Source organism: Eretmochelys imbricata, chromosome 4 (genome assembly GCF_965152235.1).
Source record: "Eretmochelys imbricata isolate rEreImb1 chromosome 4, rEreImb1.hap1, whole genome shotgun sequence".
NCBI lineage: Eukaryota > Metazoa > Chordata > Testudines > Cheloniidae > Eretmochelys > Eretmochelys imbricata.
In genome coordinates, this window is record NC_135575.1 from 66,633,338 (window position 1) to 66,652,558 (window position 19,221).

General features: G+C 37.5%; 1 protein-coding gene across 2 annotated transcripts in view; it reads left to right on the forward strand.

Moving 5' to 3' along the window:
• RAPGEF2 (Rap guanine nucleotide exchange factor 2) overlaps positions 1-19,221 on the forward strand; it is a 293,855-nt gene that overhangs the window by 113,365 nt on the left and 161,269 nt on the right. For both annotated transcript variants that reach the window (XM_077814491.1, XM_077814492.1), the window contains exons 3-4: positions 311-367; positions 18,184-18,267. In XM_077814491.1, the coding sequence (XP_077670617.1) occupies positions 311-367; positions 18,184-18,267 (141 nt within the window). The remainder of the gene's footprint in view (positions 1-310; positions 368-18,183; positions 18,268-19,221) is intronic.

Genomic DNA, 19,221 nt, shown 5'->3' on the forward strand with positions numbered 1-19,221 from the left:
AACATGAAAAAATGGGTGTTGCCATACACACTATAAGGAGAGTAATCAATTAAGGTGAGCCATTATAAGAATGATCAGTTGAGGTGAGCTAGGTAAACTGGCAACTTCAGTACTGTAAGCTCACCAGTTGAAATACGTCTGTAAACAACTTAAACATATATTATTTTCATTAAGGGCTGAGAATAAATGTGAAAATATTCATTAAATATTTTAATAAAACTTTTTCTGGACATTGAGGCCTCCTTTGAATGATAAACTATAAAGGTGGTAAAGGGGAAAAAAAAAAATGTCCTATTTTTTTCTCTTACAGACTGATGTGTGAGACTGTGAGATATGAAAGGCATGAAGCAAACGAAGTTCTGTACTAGTAAGTGTTTCCTCTTTTCTTCTATGTGCAGTTCAGTGAACCAAATCTTTCCGAAAGTGTTAAAGGGTGTGTTTATTCCAACTTGCTGATTAAAAGTGTGTTCTGTAAACACAAATGAGACACCTTAACTTCATCACGTAGCATAGAAATGTACAGGTTCAAACTGGTGTTAGTGATAGAGCTGATGTGCATTGTTGTAACTTAGTAGTCAGTGAAAGGCCAGAGCATTAGTGGATGTGGAATGTCATCTCCTCAGATTAAGCTGTCATCTGGATTTATATCAATCAAGATAAAGCAGTAGTGACCAGCTTTTCCTGCCATAGGTGGCAGATCAACAAATCTAGCATGGGTGATAATTAGCAGGGATGTGAATTGATGTCATTTCAGATACAGTGGAGATCTCTTAACAACACGCATCCTTAAGTGTGCCATTAATTCCCCCTCCTCCCCCCAATGGGCTAATTTTTTTCAGATTTCTAATGTAAAGCAGGTAACCTGCAATGCAGTATAGTGTTCATCAGTGGATGAGTTGAAAAGTGTATGAATAATGCAGCCTTGCAAATTCCTCTAATCCAGTGGCCCAGAGCCTGTAATTTTGTTTTTGCACAGGCAAATAATTTTTTTGTATTTTCATTATTGATCATGACAAAGAATGGTGAACATACTTATGTGCTAAATTTTCAAATTTGCAAGGTAGGTATAATGTCTGAAACTGGGAAAACTAAACAATTGTATCTAAAGAAAGGTATCTGGAAAAGGTATCTGGAAAAGATCAGTGGAAACGAACATACTCTAATATCAGTATCTAGCTGGCGTAATCTCAAATGATTGATTGTACCATAACTATTTTATCAGGGAAACTTATGGTGGCAGTTTTTGTTACATTTTGGTTTGACTGCATTCCTTTTTTGTGTGTACTTATGTTTAATAACGATCATCTAGACTCTAAATCTCAGGGATAGGAGTTTTACCTGATCATTAGTTTAAACAAAGAATGGGTATCATAGACACCCCATATTTGTTTTTTTGTGAACAAAATAAATGCTGCTATTCACAGAATTTATCCTTAAATTAGGATTCAGGGTGTATATTCTGAGAAAATGTAACATGCAAGTGTAAAATCCTGAAGTCTGGGTTAATTTGAAGTGCCTTTCCCATTCCTTTGCATTGATTCCCTTTGTCAGATCTTTCATGTGACTTTATCTTCACTTTGATCTTCTGCCTGTCCTTTCTACTTACTTTCTGACCCTTTTTTTGCACTCTATTCAGTTCGTCTAATTGGCAATTTCTTCCTATACACACAAGTGCAAAATGTTTTTGGTTTTAGCATGATCAATCTGTGCATACTTGGACTCTATGAAAACCTATACAGTACAGGGATATTTTTTTTAAATTGTTGGAATTTTGTCAAGTCAGACACACACAAATTTGTCTGTCTCGGTTGTAGTTTAGTATTTTGATATGTTCATAGAATATCTGGGTTGGAAAGGACCTCAGGAGGTCATCTAATCCAACCCCCTGCTCAAAGCAGGACCAATCCCCAATTTTTGCCCCAGATCCCTAAATGGCCCCCTCAAGGATTGAACTCACAATCCTCGGTTTAGCAGGCCAATGCTCAAATCACTGAGCTATCCCTTCCCCCTGTTGTGAGATCAAAGATGGATCCATAAGGAAATCCAGGAAATTCTCCTTGACTACATATGTTCACTACATCCCTACTTGAGAGTGGCTCTGAAATTCTGGTGTTTTCAGTACACTTGTACGTTTAGTTAATTTCCATCTTCTTTTGGCATGGTAAACCTCATGGGGGGGGAACTTGTTCTTCATTTGTGTCCTTTCTAAGCTTAGCATACGCATGTCAAGACACATGTGCGTATTATTGAGGGTTGTAAAATTAAAATGTAAAAGATGCATTCACTAGCCCTTGTATCTATGTGTTTCAAGGGTTAGGTAATGGGATAGAGACACTCTTATTTCTAGGTCAGTAGTGACCAAAAAAGTTATTTTTGACCTGCATGAAATGAGATGGGCATCAATCCAGTTTTCTAGTGGACATTGAAAAACTTCACAACTGGTAGCCCTTATTTTGTAGTCTCAAAGGCCAAGGATTTAAGCAGGCATGGAGATTGAACTCCTACCTGTTCAGTACAGTGCTACAATGATTTCAGTGCTATCAATGTGACAGTTTGTCACAAATTCTAAAATACGCTTAAAAAAAAGTCTCTATGGAAGTAGCTGCAACTATGACTGAGCTATAAATGATTGATTGACCTCTTTTTTTTTCCCCATGTATATATGAATGACCTCCCCCAGGCACAACTTAATGTATCGATATTGAGAAGCTAAATCTTTATTTCTCTTCATGTGAAGATGAAAACCAATATACTTGCTGTCAGGTGGAACAAACTACTCACAGAAGCAACATATATTCACTGTAAATATCATGTTTCTAAATAAAGGACTGAACCCTTGTTTTCTCACGTAGGGCGGGAGAGAGCACTACATGGGCGGGGGGTTGAAGGGAGAGGCACCAATTTTCTCATCTGAAGTTATGAGGTACACATTTAAAAATGTAACACACAAAATTATCCATGTTCATCAAAAACCATGCTATCCATTTTTATCTTTGTCCTAAAACAAATAAGTTATAAGAATTCATAATATCTATATAAATCTTTAATTTTTTTTAAATGGCTAAAAAGGAAAAACAGAGCATGTTGTTAAAATTGACTTAGCTCATCTGCATTTACTTTACTATCAGCGGGTGTATGTGTCTGCAACAAATTCTCAAACCCTAGGGCTATCTCTTTGTTTAACATGGGAACTAGGTTATTAAAAGTGGCAGTTCAGCTCCAGTTATTCTTCATTTGCCAGACCTCTCTACTAGTTTCACTTGATGTGAAGTTAATGATAGAAGGGCTAAAATAGCCTTTGAGGCAAAAATTCAGGTTTGAGGTTTTTCCACCTACTCACACTCCTGATTTTCTTACCTGTTTGACAAGACACTCCTACCCCAAAGTCTGATTTAAAAAAAATTTTTTTTTGCTGCTTACTACATTCTGTCAAAGTACTTGTTAAAAAGATTCTTGTTCTTCACCTCTACATCATATTGACACTTGGCACTGCCATAGATGAGATTTGGTCAGCACTTTTATTTATAAACCTAATTTTTAATAGTTGTATAAGTTGCCATTTAATTTGTCAGGCTTAACCTTGGCAGCCAAAATACAATTTCTTTTTTATGATCAAGTTAGATTAAATCAGCTCAGCCATATTTGGCAAATGAAAGATCTTTGTGACTATAAAAACTTTTGTCAAATGAGGGATCTTTCTGACTTTTTAAACTTCTCTGAATTAAAAAATACAAATACAAAAGACCCCCAACTTTAAATATTTTTTTTTTCAGTGAACATGGTTGATAAGTGGTATATGGCTATGCAGTTCGACATTTGTATATATGATTTTGGTTATGAGGAAGGGAGTGAGCCATGTCCCATCGGTGTACCAAAAATGATTTTGGGGATCTATTCCTACAATTTTAATTTTGATTAGATTGAAAAGCTGAGTCTTTAAAATATAAAGTTTTAATAATAAGGTTCTGTTTTACTAGGAAGCAGTTTTTATTCTTATAAGAAAACTATATGGAACCAATGTGTGTGTATTCAAATAACTTAAATAACTTGCATGCTTCTCTTATCCCCTTTGAGTACATTACGGAATAAGTTATGCTGACAGAAAACTTTTCAATTTTGATGGCAGGTTGTCATCTAAAGAGATTAAAATCGACAATGTTCACATGTGGCTGAAATACGCTGGGGAGGTGACAATGACTTTGGTACTTCGGGCCAAATTGATCTCTAGTGTTTGACTTCAGTGGAGTTAAACTATAGATGAATTTATTGCATTCAGTTTTTATGATTGATAAAAAAAAAAAAAAAAGCAGGTTGCTCTGATACTTTGTGACCTTTGATAAGAGGATCCTCCTAGCCACTGCATGATTGTTAGTTCCTCCTTCCTTCTCCAGCTTCTTTTCTGAGAATGTGTATCCAATACAAAATTTCCAAGACTGATCTCTTTGATAAATACTTCTTAAATTCTTGCCAATGAGAAAATATTTCAGAGTTTAATTGTTAGTTATAGATTAGTGGTTTCAATAGGGTTGCCTCCTAAAACTGAAATGTCTTAGATGAGTGTTCTCCACCTTTTAAATGTTTTGAACTAATTTTAAAGAAGAATCATCTTCTTCCATCAACACTTCCTAAAATTCCCTAATTTTTAATATAATAATTTGGAATTTTTCCTATTTTTTTCTAATACAATACTCCATTAGTTCTGTTACCAAGTGCATGTTTAATGTAAAAAACCCTTAATCTGTCTTCAGTGATGGACATAATTTAACTAAAAAATTAAATACATACACTACTACACAAATGATGACTTGAGAAGACTTCTAAATGATACGTGGAGTCGAATCAGTTGTTTTGCTAAACTGAAGATCCACAGTATGCAGCCGATGAAGTGAGCTGTAGCTCACGAAAGCTTATGCTCAGATAAATTTGTTAGTCTCTAAGGTGCCATAAGTACTCCTGTTCTTTTTGAAGGTCCACAGTTTCAGGTTCTCAAAAGAGAACTTATAATTTGTTGGCTGAATTTCTGATTAAGGTGCACTGTATCTCTTATTGAAATGTTTAGCTGCAAAACTATACCTCAGTCTCCCATCTTTCATTTCCCCCCTCCTACAACTTCTTAAAAAAAAAAAAAAGTATAGTGTTATTTGGAGTAAGAAATAACTATGGAATTGCTAATATTACAGTATGGTTGGTAGCTGTTGGTAAATTATATTTCTGTGGTGAATGTAGTTTTAATTTTTAATACGTTGAAAGCAATATAATATATATGGGGAGAAAAGGATTTTTACTTCTGCTCCCATTGAGCAGCTCTGTGTTCTAAGATTAGATCCAAATGCTCTCGTTCTGTAGCTGTGATATCACAGAATGACATCGTCTAGGGTGCTGCAACTCAGTGAATCCTGCTACTGGATCTTTACAGGACAGTAAGTAAGTAAGGCCAGATCCCTAGCCCTTTTGCATTATGTGGCATAGTGTCTTTGCAGCTGCCAAAATCTTCCCTTTTCTTTCTGCATGCAGTCTCTGGGTCCACTGAAATGAAATTGTGGATGCCCTGCATATGTGTAGACCCTAATTAGCTGGAGAGAGGGATGGCAGAGAAGAAGGTATGAAGTAATTTAAAAGGCCATGGAGTTCTACTAGCTGACAGCCCCAAAATGTAGCTGTTGACAAACAGTAAGAGAAGTGATCATTGGATGTTTCATATCTGCATGCGGACCCCAGCAACCCCTGGAGAAGGATGGTGTTTAGGAGAGGGAAGCATGCTTAAAGACCTATTCACAGATCTTGCTCCCTAACTGCTGTCCTCTCCAATTCTCATAAGCAAAATCTAATTGAAATAAAGATTTTACATAGAATCAAAATTAATATAGTTTAATATATTTTGGAACTTGTGTATTAAAACATTTTGAAAAGTAGCTAAGGACTCGTAGCAGATGTTCTTAAAAACAAAACCCAACACTCTAGCTATTTCATTGTAGCTGTAGATCTGTGTAATATCCATGAGTGCTATGCAATGAGAGGCAAGACACAGATTTAGAGGGTTCTTGAGGATGAGCATGGGGAACTTATTTGTATGTGCTTCCCAGAGTGATTCTTTGGCTCCTACAGTAAAGCAGCCAGTAGCTCCTTCATAGCCCCTCCTTGCCAGCCTGTGTCTTCAGGACTGGTCAATAGCACAGAGGCAGCATATGCAAGAAAGGGGGGCTAAGGAAGGAGGCCCTGCAAGTGTCATAGTCTTACATAGCTATAGAGTGGGAGGTGGATGCATGCAAGGCATAATGTGGCCCTTAGTGTTTGTGGTGGCTCTTAGCCTGGACAGCGTACTCTAAATAGACATAGCTCTTTTTCAATTACTTTTAAATTTAATGCTTTGTTAATTAACATTTAATGGTCCAGACTTATACTGTGCACCATTTACATACTGGTGAAAGGTCTGGGATGTTGAGAGAAGTCAAAATTTTCATGCTTGATATTTTAGGTTCCCAGTATAATTATTTCCTCTTGTTTTCTTTGACACTTTGCTGTACTCTTACTCTAAACTTATTTTTTCCGAACATTGTGTGTTTCTTCATGGAGGCTTTGGAAATATTTCAGAATTTACTGTTCTTAATGCTCAGTGAAGATCCTTGATTTCAGAGTTAGTAACAGATTTCCTCTTAACCCCTGTATTTCCAAGGGCACAGAAGACATTTTGCATCTGTTTGATTAAAACCCCTCTAAATAAACATCATACTCAGGATTAAGTCTGTTCTGAAACTTTTGTCTGGATCAGCATACTGATTTTTAGATAGACCTCTTCAGGCAATATATATTCATTCTCCTTGTACTTCCATGGGTTCCTGTGAAAGTCATCCAACAGGATATTTAATAATGCAGAGAGTCATTGCTAAACGGCCGGTCTATTGCTTTTTCGCTCTCCTGAAGGTGTATTATACCTTCTGATAGCCAGACAGTTGGCAAAGTGGTACTGGGATCCTGCCAGCTCTGCACTGCAGTAAATCAGGATTTCTTGTTTATATATTTTATTGGGAGGGCATTTGCCATGGGGAGCTTCTTAGCCAACATCTGCCGTTAGGACAGATACATTCAAGGACTTGATAGTTGATTCTGCATAGATAATGTTATTGAATAAAGACTTAATAGTATAGACAATTCATTGTAGTACAATGAGTTCTTCTAGATTTTTTACATTATTGTTTTCGACATGCTTTGTGAGCCTTTTGTCAATTTGAAATTAAGGCTTTTACAAGAATTATAGGTTGCACCCTCTTTTTTTACAATAAATTTTGTTTGACTAAAGACAGTCATATTTTTATTGTTGCAGCAGTGCTGGGAGTAAGAGGTAGTTTAGAGAAATAATGCCAGGGCATAGGATTACTAAGTAGTAGACTGTGTCCACAAAATCTGTATGTAGGATTATGTAATCATATACCACTTCCATCACAGTTTACCAGTAAATTAGAATGGAGTTTTGTTAAGAAAAGAGTCTACTGCTTTTTCTTCCTGAATTTCTGTCCGTAATCTCAAGTGCTATATAATTGCTGAAAATTTTAATATCAATCTTATGCAGTGTTAGGTTATTTATGCAGGGAAACGTGGCTGATCATTGTCTATAGACAGGTATGAAAAAGCTTGTTCACTAATTGTTAAAAACAGACTTATGGAAGCTGTTTTTTACAAACACCTGTCTCTGTAGAGGCTTACTTTTTGTAGTACAAAATCTCTTTTATGCTGTTCTTAGAGTAACTGGTGCTATTTTTGGTGAGTAGAAAAGGATAGAAGAATATTGTTGAGAAAGATGCATTGGTTATGTGTGCAGAAATCTACAAATAAATTATTTCCTGAAGTGTTGGCCTAGTGTTTTGTATGTCCTGTGTTTACATTTTTAGATACCAAGAGCCAAATTTTGCCAACTTTCATCTCATTTAATCAGCGAGTCACAATTGTGGACATCAGTTTAAACACAAGTGCCACTTAAAATCACAAGTTTAGTGATAGCTAGGAACACCGTTTTTTGTTGCCCTTCTGATATTTGTGATCTTTCTATTTTGTTAAATTTCGGATGAGGTTGACGGATAAGGAGAAATATACAGTAGCAATATAATTATTTGGTTAATGTACATCAAGTTAAAATGTTCAGGTATTTGGCGGTTGGGGAGGGCAGGTAGGGTTGTAGCTGACACATAGACCATCAGTTGTACCTTCAGTACATACTCTGTCATATTTCTTTGTTTGGGATGTATCTTATTCTTTAAACCCTGCTTATATATAGCATCAGGAGCTCAAGCGTGGTGATGTAGCAGGTATCTGATGGCCAATTATTATTTATCAGTTAGTTGACAGACCAGTTAAAAATGTGAACAACTCACCACCTGATTGCAGATAATGTGCCAGTGATCAAACAACTCAGGTAAGATGGTAGCTGACTACTTGGGAAAATATTGAAAAATGTGGATGTTTTTTTTGCAATGCAACATCACCAATCACTTCAAGGGAAATGTCTAATACTATAGTAGTTGCTTACATAAACAAAGGAGGGCCCAAAAACAGCTGTCTACACACAGATGTTGACTATAATGAGATGGGCAAGGAAAAAGCTGTTATCTTCAGAACTGCGTATGTGTGAGGAAAACTCAACTCAAACACATGAGAGATGAATCTGAAGAAACTAACACCCTCGGAGTATGGGTTTATAGATAAGCTCTCTTTTAATTCCATCATGTAACGTCTAATACTTGACACTGGAAAGGTGTTTCTCATTTCCAATATGTCCGCTTTTCTCCTATGGCTTGGACTAATTCTCTCCCATCTTTTCTGCTTATTCAAAATAGATGTTGGAACACAAGTAGTCTTCTCTCATTTTCCAAACATCTTTCAAGAAAGAGGAATCTGGGTATACATATCCAAGTCCATATAACTGAGGGGCAACTTCAGTTGTTGCCTTGAACCTGTGCTCAGGTTCTGAGACCTGGTTTATGCACAACATATTTATTGGTATCACTGTTTGGGGTGTGTGTGTGTGTGGAGGGTTTAAATCAATAAACCTCCCAATGAAAAGCACTGGGATAACAGCAGTCACAGACTAGTGGAGTTGTACTGCTTTAACTATAACTCTGTGGTTAAGAGGTACAGTTTTGGTGTATGGGCAAACCTTTAGATTGTAGGAACCATAGTGATTTCCTGAGGGTTCCACTTTTCTTGCCAGAGTCAAGGAAGATATGTTTCTCTAGGCTCTTGCCGATCTTGTAATCTTTGCAAGTTGGAAATGGGTTAGGAAATACAAGACCACCTCTTAAAATTTGGACTGATTCTCTCAGTGTCTTCTGGAAGTTATGGGTATGCTATTTAGTTGGTGGTCCTTATGGAGCCCGGGTTACAAAACTTGAAGGGAAAATAAATCTCTTTAAGCCTCCTACATCCCCTTCAGGGTAGAGATTCTCAAGTTTATAATCCAGGGCATGAATACATGAAAGCCCTCTTCTGGTTTGATTTCCATCAGACTAAGTCCCTGATCCTGCAGGCATTCATAAATGTGCTTAACTGTACACAGACGTTATCCTAGTTAAACCAATGGGAAAACTCTCATGCATAAAGTTAAGCATGTGCTTAAGTGTTTGCAAGATTGGGTCCTAAATATCTTATCTCCAGTTCTACTACAGTACTGACCTAACCCATAATCCATTGTTGCAAAGATTGTATTTATACTGATGCCATTTGTGGCAGGAGTGGAGAATCAGATATTTAAGTGGGCCATTTAAATCTATGGCACTATTTTAACAGAGAAAAAGAAATTTTAGGCCATGTTCAGGGAAGTCTTGCTAGAGATGACGCAAGTAATTTGTTGGGTCCTGCAAGGTACTGAACAGTACCTTAATTTCAAGTGACTTCCCAAATATTGAGGGTATTCAGGAGTTTGTACAGTCCAGAACCTTGAAGGTCAAGGGTTGGTTATAATTTTGAATCACTGGTTCAGAAACTATAGCATTTAGCCTCCTGGCTATCACCCAGGTGAGGCGACTATTTTTACTGAAGGAATGAATATCCAAATAACAAATCCAAATAATTTAACAGATGGTGCTAGAACTATTTTATGTGAGCCATTGTCTGCAGTCCCTGGCCTTAATGTGAGCATGCCCAAGGAAAACATGCATGAGTGCTGTGTGCATTGATTGGGTTTATAATAAAAGTTAAAATGTTGTATGGGTTCTCTTTCAGAAACCTGGAATTATGATGTACTCTGCTAAATAGAAACTGACCTCAAACCTTAACAGTTATGTTGAACCAAGTCAATTGCAAAATGTTTAAAGTAGTTTCAGGTACCGTATCTGTTCCAAAGATTGTGGGGGTAAGATGGAAGTTGTAGCTATTGCATCACTTGGGCAAGCAACTCATGATGTAAAGAAAATACATATTTTTTCAATTAAACATAGGACAATATAATATTAAAATCAGATACTCTCACAGCAGAATTTTTAACCTCCTTCAGCTTGATCAATTTGGCTGTCTGAATACTACAGGCTCAATGGGAGAGTCTACAACCTCCTTGAATCACAGCAATGTGATAAGTGGAGCTTAGGAACTCAGCCAGTGTAGCCATATGATGGCAGAGCTTTATAAACTCTACCAGACCTTTGAAATTTATGAATATCTCTGTATCTGGGAGAGCATTCATATATTAGAAATGTATTGTGAAGAAGTCCCCAAAAAAGCATCTGACGTTATCAGCAGTTAGAAGTGTGCTTTTGATGTCATCAGGGACTGTTCAATAAAAAAAAAACCTTAGTTTTCAAACAGTTATTTGTGTGACAACTTCACAAAGTCATGTTTCAAAGTTCCACGTTTCAGAAATGACTTGTCTGATTTATCTCAAGTTTTGCAGGTGCAAAAAAAAAAAACAAAAAAAAAAACCAACAACTTCCCTCTAGCTACTGACCTCATATTCAAGTAAAAAGGACTTCTTTGAGAAAGTTGGAGAGGGAACCATAGTCGTGCATCTAATGGAAAGCAGGTTAGAACCCTGACTCTGGAGTTCCTTTTACAAGTCCATAATTCCTGTAAATCAAGGATTTGCATACACTGAGGCAAGGTGAATCTAAATTTTTCAGCAAGTCCCCTGGTGTCTGCAGTGTTGTGTTACAATAGAATCGAAATTCCAGAATTGCTTAATTTAAAATAAAATCTTACTTTATTGAATATAAAGCATGAATTAAATCAACATAATAGCAGTTTTGTGTTTTTATGTTGTACTCAATTTTACATTGTTCCAACACTGCATTCAGAATGCTGCAGATTTTTATCAATATGTAGTCTGCGTTATAGAAGTTGTAACGGGAAGCTGGTGCTCTTGGCAGCTTGCACCTTTTGCATTTGAGTATATGGGAGGCATTTTGCAATCATGGGATAAGCACATTAGCTGGATATTTCTGAGTTTGGGGGCAGTTTGCTTCCCAGGTCCATACCCATTCTTCTCCAACTGTAAGGGCTGCTCTATGTGCCAAAATTTTGTTGGCAAAACTTGCCATATTTTGGCACATCCTTGCCTGCATCCACATTTGATTTTGACATGTATCAATAAAACTCTGACTTCAAGTTGGTCAAATTAAACCTCCTCACAGAATGACAGACCCCCTTTATTGATACTGTTCCACCAGCAGAATGCTTCTGTGGACATTCGATTACCCGTATTGATAAAAACTGTCCACTGTGGTAGCTGTTGGAAGTTCCACAGATACAGAAGAATCTGGAACCTTCTTCTTAAAACAGACATGCAGTTGCCATTTCCATCTGGTGATGTATCAAACAATTCCACCACTTGGCATTCATGTAACATGGAGCAAGTGAGAAGTGTGTGTTTAGAAAAACAAAGACCAGCATATGTCAAACACTTGTTCCTTTCTGTCATATTAGTCTCATCTTTTGTCTTCAAGCAATGTCACAATCTGAAGGACTATATCTCCTTGTTCCCATACAGTAATTTAGGTCAATGGATTTTCTAACATCAAATTGACTGAAAGGTTAACTTATTACTGGACTCCATATAATTTATCTCAAGAAGCTCCTTGTAGTGGATACTTTTGGAAAGGCCACCAGTGTGCCTTCTGCCTCAGCTAACTCCAGATTAATGGGTGCTCACAGAGACCCAGGCAAAAAGAGCCTGGAATGTTCTGCCTTGTAATTTGCTCTGATCAACTGGCCAGAGTATTTTTTTGGCAGAAACTGTAATGGCTCCCCTAACTGTGGACTGACTGGGCAAGCACTACACTTAACACCCCATATACTCAACCTGTGGCTGTGGAATTTTCCACTGAAGCTACCCACGCTCCAGAATTTTACATCCACTTCTAAGCTCCCGTTTTTTAAAAAATGTAGCCATTGTGGTTGCAAAGAGAACCTACCAAATATGAACAGTGTAAACTGGTGGAGTACTATCTGCCTGAGTCTGCATGCGTCATGGAACAATAGCTCTTAGAGGTCTGAACTTTCCTGTTCATCTCAGTGAGGTGCTAATTTAGTGATGCAGGTATCAGTGACACTGTTGACTATTTCAGTGCTGATAATTTAACCATTAGCTAATGTGTTTATTCTACAAACGCAAACTGCCTATTGGGTCACCAGAAGCTCGACATGTCTTACCCAACTGCCAAAATCTCCAGCTTCCTGCTAATAACTTCCAAAATGCAAATAAACTTTTACACTACAAAATTCTATATTATGTTGAAAATTAAAAAGGAAATAGTAGCGTAAAATAAACTGGATTTAGTATCATATTCATTTTCATATTCATTAACCTAATTTTTAAAATTTACCTGAAGCTGCTGCAGAATCGCCAGTCTTATGCACAAAAGTGCTGCAGAATGCAAGGTGTTTTGCCGCAGAAGTAGGATCAAGCTTAATACAAAATACATGGGGCCTTGATTGTGCACCTGCATTAGAGGATAATAGTATTTGCAGAATGATTTCTTTTAGTAATTGCAGATTCTCATGGTCGTCCTTATCTAGATGACTTAGTCTAATCAATCTTTTAATGCAAAGAACAACTACTGGTACGTATTGTCTGTTTCAGCATTTGCTCATTGTTCTGTGCCTTACTACTGTACTTCAGGTGTGTAACTCAGAAATACCTCAGCTAAAGTCAGTGTAAAACTAGTGTGAATGAGATAGGAATTAGACTGTCCACAAGAAAGAATGCCTGGTTTAGTATGTGTTTTTTAAAAAAAATAAAAATAAATATTTTGTTTTCACCTGGACCTTGTTGTATCACCTGCTTGTGTAATCTGAGTAACATCTGATGAGAATTGGTTTGGGGAACTAGAGGATTCTTCACTGGTTTGTGGTCTGAATAAGCTGCTTTTTTCAGCGACAGGTGAATTACTGAAAAGCTTCGTTTCCAAACAGCATCGTTAAAAGCTTTTTCCTCACTTTGGGCCTGATCCTGCAAGGTGCTGAGCACCTCCTGTCAGGTCAGTTGTGGGTGCTCAGTATATTGCAGGAGTGGGCTATTAATGCACAAACCTCTGTGTCAGAGAGCTTAATTTACAAATGCATTGTCTTGTTGTGCCCATTTTAGTGCTGCTTCCAAACCTGTGTTTGCAAAATGCTGTACTTCTATCTAGAACATAATACTGTAATATTAGAGTTTCTGCAATAATGATCTGTTATTTCAAAGACTGTATCTAACTATAAACAATAGTTTTTCATATTCTCAAAAGCTTATTGTTCCCTAAATGCCTGGAAAACTTTCCTTGTAATATTATTGAATGTACTTGTTGTGTAACTTATAATAGTGCAGCAATAGCTTTTAAGGGAGAGATGCATGTTCTCCACATGCTATAGGACTGGTTTAGATACTCTTCTCCCATGCACTCCTTTTTGCCAAAAAGAAACCAGTCTACAAGAGATTTTACAAATAAGATTTTATGCCAGGTTAGATTTTTTTTTTTTTCCTGGAGATTAGAAGGTATCTTTGGGACAGATGGTAGGCAAAATTTTGTTGTTAATCTGTTGTCTGGTCATAGCTCAAAAATGCCTTAGTCTAAATACTCCAGATCTGTTTTAAATGGTTTGTCTTGCTTTGGCTATTTTCATAGATTCACAGGGTGCAATTATCTATTTTCATAGATTCATAGGGTGCAATTAAGTCTACTGTAGCCAGATGTGAGCTTCTTGCATCATGCATAACTGTCATGTGTGCCATAAGAAATTCAGAGGAGCTGTTGCACCATGCATAATTCCTAAGTTGTTTTTGTTAAATTATTATTCTAGGAAGCCCACAATTTGTGGATGTGAATTTCCTAAGGCATGTGTGGAGTGGCGGGTAGGAGGGCAAGTGTGGAGTGGGGAGAAGGGGGACTGTGATTGCAGAGTTCTTAGAGTATACATTGTCTAGAGAGCAGAACATCCAAACTCTGGAACGTGACTCCAGAAGTCGATAATGAGAAGGCTGCCCACTTGTTTGCACCCCACACGTTGAGAAATGATTCATGTTAAAACCAAGAAGGGAGCGAGAGTAAAGGAGGGATGGAGATGCTCTGCTCCTTTCCCTGCCCTTCTCCCCTTCTGCTGCTTTCTGGCTGTCCAGACCCCATCACTTCACCACCACAATTCAAGTGCAGCTTCTCACCTACACAGTGCTATCATCCAAGGGAAGCACCATTTCAAAAGGCTGTAGAGCTGGCTCTGTAGCCTCTTGAACCAGGGCTACTAGAAACACAGTACTATGCTGGTGGGGGTTTGGGGTGAAGGGCAGACACCCCACTAGCAATCCTATCCCACCTAACAGCCAAGAAATTCCCTCCATAACTCTTACCAGCAGCTTCCTTACCCAGCATCCCTACCTGCCACTTACTTCTGCCATAATGTCTCACCCACATCCAAAATCAGCAATTATAATTAAAGAAAAAATCAGTTTAGATTCTGTTAAACCTCATAGAGGCAATGTTGGAAGAAGGAGTGATGGGTGTAGGGGAAATGGGTGGGGAGGAGAGGAAGCAGAGAGAAAATCAGATGTCCAAATGTTGATTATATGTCAAAATTTGCCATGTCTCAGAGTGATTGTTCCTGAAACTTTGATCTATTTATGCATCAGTTCCTTTATGGCTTTCTTTTGCTTGATAATTCAGTATTCTTAATTGATGCCACAAACCATCACAAAGAAGATAATCTTGAGCAGTACCAAAAATATAGCTGTGAAATAGAATCAAGTCCAGTGTATTCCAGCTTTAGATAAGTTTAGGGTGCAAATTGCACAAGTCACTAATAACAGGTTCTTTACTCATTGGCTACATAACATTTATTATAGGAAGTGAGGTTGGTGGTCACAGAAAGAGTGACATGAAAGACTTGCCTTAAAATTCAAATATATATATATATATATTATGTGTGTATGTGTGTATCAAAATACTCCTTGGATTGTGCATTCTTACAGCCTTATGCTGGTACAAGATGAAAAACAGCCCAACCTTGTGCATACTGGTAACTGTAAAGATAGTTTTTCTTCTACCTGGAGATCACCATAAGAGAGCTTGTTAGTACTCTGCAGTGAAGATATATACAGAGATTTTAATTTGTGTTCCTTCTGGACAGTTCAGGGCCCAAGATATTTGAAGTATCCCTATCCTGATTTACAATCAAATAATTAAGTTTGACTTTCAGCTTTTCCTTTTCGGAAACTGTCATTTCAATGTGCAATGTGAACTCTTCCTTCAACTGCTTCCATTTTTGAGAAGTTCTTAATCTTAAAACAAAAAGAAAAGGAGTGCTTGTGGCACCTTAGAGACTAACCAATTTATTTGAGCATAAGCTTTCGTGAGCTACAGCTCACTTCATCAGATGCATTCAGTGGAAAATACCACTGAATGCATCCGATGAAGTGAGCTGTAGCTCACGAAAGCTTATGCTCAAAGGCTTAGTCTCTGAGGTTCCACAAGTACTCCTTTTCTTTTTGCGAATACAGACTAACACGGCTGCTACTCTGAAATTAATCTTAAAACAGTAATTCCAAGTCCTATTTTCATATTTTGCTGTCTGCCTTCACAGATCAATTTGTGTACTTGCAAACTTCCTCTACTGCACCGTGCCAGCTTCCCTCAGTTTATGCTCATGTTTCTTTCCCTCAGTTCATGCTCATGTTTCTATATCCTCTACAGTCTGTCTCTAACTCAGCTTTTCAGTCAGATTAAAGCTTTCTTTATTTTTCCTAATTTGTTTTCAGTTTTATTTAAACTTTTGTTGTCACCATTTCTCAGTGCCTATTAGTATCAGTAAAAAAAGAGAATAGATATCCTTGACAACATGCCTGGGAAGAAAACACCAGTTTGTTCCTGGTATGCAAGGAACAGTAAGCACGACATGTTGCCATTGACACACATCTTATTTTCTGTTCTTATGTCCTGTGATGATGCTCTAATTTGCCCCCATTGGAATTTGTCTTCCAGGATAAGTTCTTGTAGCGTGTAGTTTCCCATATCACGATAGTGTTGCCCATTTGGTGAGAATAAGAAAGAACTATTTTTGGCCACATGGCCATCTCAGTCAATTGTTCTGTACTTGGTCATTGAGGGAAATGAGATTGTGATCTATTTGTTTATCATCCAAGTATCTGATGTCTCTTCATGGCAAACAGTTTCATTATTAAGTCCGCAAGAGTGACTTATTTCTGTCATGGCTATATGTTCAGGGAAGAACTGAAAGAGAATTAACTTCCTAACTATGAATGTTAATACTCTGTCGTTTATATGCTTTTTTAGTAATTTATAGCCATTTTTCTGATTGTTGCTTTTTTTCTGTCTCACATCATCCTCTCTCTTTAAAAATTACTAGATGCATTTCTACAGCGCTCATCACTGTGGTATCTCAGTACTCTTTTTTGAGGACATAGTCATGTATGTACTTTCAGCTTTGCTTTTTAAAATGAGAAATGTGCAGCTGGCTTAAATAGCTTACTTAGCTTAAATATTGTATTTTAATAACTATGCTGTCACCTTTTGTTAAAAGATACGTGGGCTAGGCTTGCTTGAAGGTTGAACAAGCTAATTGTTGCTAAAAACTTGAAGCTTGTAATTTAAAGAATTAAGTAGGAAGTGCTATAGAATGATTAATTCTACATCCTTAAGAGTGAACCTCAGTAATTTTGATTTTTGATGAAAATGTTATGTACATTTATTGACTGGATTCAAGCATCTGGGCAACAAGCTGTAGGAGTGGTGAAAACTGAAGAAGCAAAGAATGAATGGTCACAGCCTAGCCTACACCAATTAAGATGGCACAAACTACTTGCTGTTCTAATGTGGTTATTCCCTGTAAAACTTTAGAAACTAGTTTAATCCCCCATCTAGGTGTCACCTACAAACATGTTTCTTGGAGGTTCTGAGGGCAATGAAGGGGTGGTTGTGTTATACAGGCGGGAAGGCCAGCTGAGATATAAGCTGGGTCAGGATCACTGAGAGAAGCAAACTGCAACTTGTTCCTCCTTTCCTGCTAGTAACTAATCACTATCACTTGTCCTGATCTCCCCCCCCCCAAAAAAAAACGGGGGGGGGAAGCTGCTTTTCCCTGCTGCAGCATTATGCTAGGAAGAAGCATGGAACAGCAGCACAAAGTAGCACCAGACACACTGGCAGCCCAGAATTGTTTGATGTGGGCGGGCTGACACATGAGTGGAGGTGCTCTTGGAATGTGAGCCCTCTGTCTGCACTGTGGTTGGCAAGACAGAGCCATGAAGTGAGTAAATATTTTTTTGGACGAGGGGATGGGAAGGAGGGACCATCCAGAAATGGGGAAGGAGCTCATGTTGAAGGCTAGGGGCTCTGTCCTCCATCAGAGGGTAAGAGATTCTGCAGAATACAAACCAATATTACTTGGCTTGACTTTGTTTTTGATCTTTTATAATCAGGTGCAGTTTTATTTTATTGGGCTGCTGTGATTGTGTGCTGTGGGCTACTGCTACCAGCTATTGCAATTTTAAAAATCTGTTAAGTAATTCAAAGTGTTCTGGTGATGTATGTGTTTTTACGGGGAAATTAGAATTGTTTAAGGAATTTTGATGCAAATGATTAAACACGAGCTTTCCTTCATAGTTTGTTATGCATTTTTGGCTCATGGTTTTGTGATGCTCTTTCTAACATATTTTTGCAATGTCTACCAAGTATCTAAATTATTTTTCTCATCATTTTCTCTTCTTTATTCCAGCCCTGATGATATTGGCACCTGTTGGTATATCCTGCTGTCTGGTTCAGTGTTCATCAAAGAGTCTATGTTTCTTCCAAGGAGCAGGTATATCTATTTAAATATCTATATATTTTAAAAGAAGACCATGAAATGGAATTCTAGTCAGTTTTTTAAAAAGTACTCAGGTTATACCTTTAGTATTTCTTGTCATTTTTTGCAGTTTTACAATCCTATTTTCTCATTTTTCTAAATATCTCTCTTCTGTTTGAGTGAGAGACCCACACAGAGGGAGATATTGACTAGACATCAAGGTGCTGTTAAATGCACAGAAATAAACAAGTTGGAAAACAGAAAAAATATGTTTTGTAGTGGTGTACTCAAAGGACACAACTGGAATTGGGAGACCTATTGTTCTAGGCATATGTCGAACAGATACAAAGATGCAGTCCTTGCCTTGAAGAGCTTATAGTCTAACAAGAAAAGTGGCATAGAAAGGATGTGTAACATTGTTTTAGATTGAATTTACGCTTATTAAACATTTTGAGTCAATGATACATCGCTGAAATCTGTATTTATTATTTCTGGTAGCATCGTAGTCAACTATACACTGTGCCAAACAGAAGGAAAATCACAGTCCCTATCACTAAGAGTTTATGGCCTGAGAGTCAAAAATAGGAGAATGGGTACAGCAAAAATGTAGTGGTTACGGTTTTGATTAACATGTTTTGATGATATGACGTTTTTAGTAGTGCAGTTTGTTTTGCATTAGAAATATAAACTCTCTCCATTGCCCTTCTATCTTACTAATATTACTTGACTAATTTCTTGTAATTGTCATAGATTTGGTTTGTCAGGAGAGGTTTGAATGTTATGTGGCTTTCACCCAGCTCTCGAAGGGTATTCAAAGCCTAAGGTATGGTGTGGAAGAAAATATATAGATGGATTGCAAAAGTTGGCATCCCTGGGGGCGGGCAGCAAAGTTCCATAAGTAGCAAGGGGTGGAGTAACAGGCCCTGAAAGGCAAGGTTAAACTTACACTTGATGTGGTTGGGATAAGAA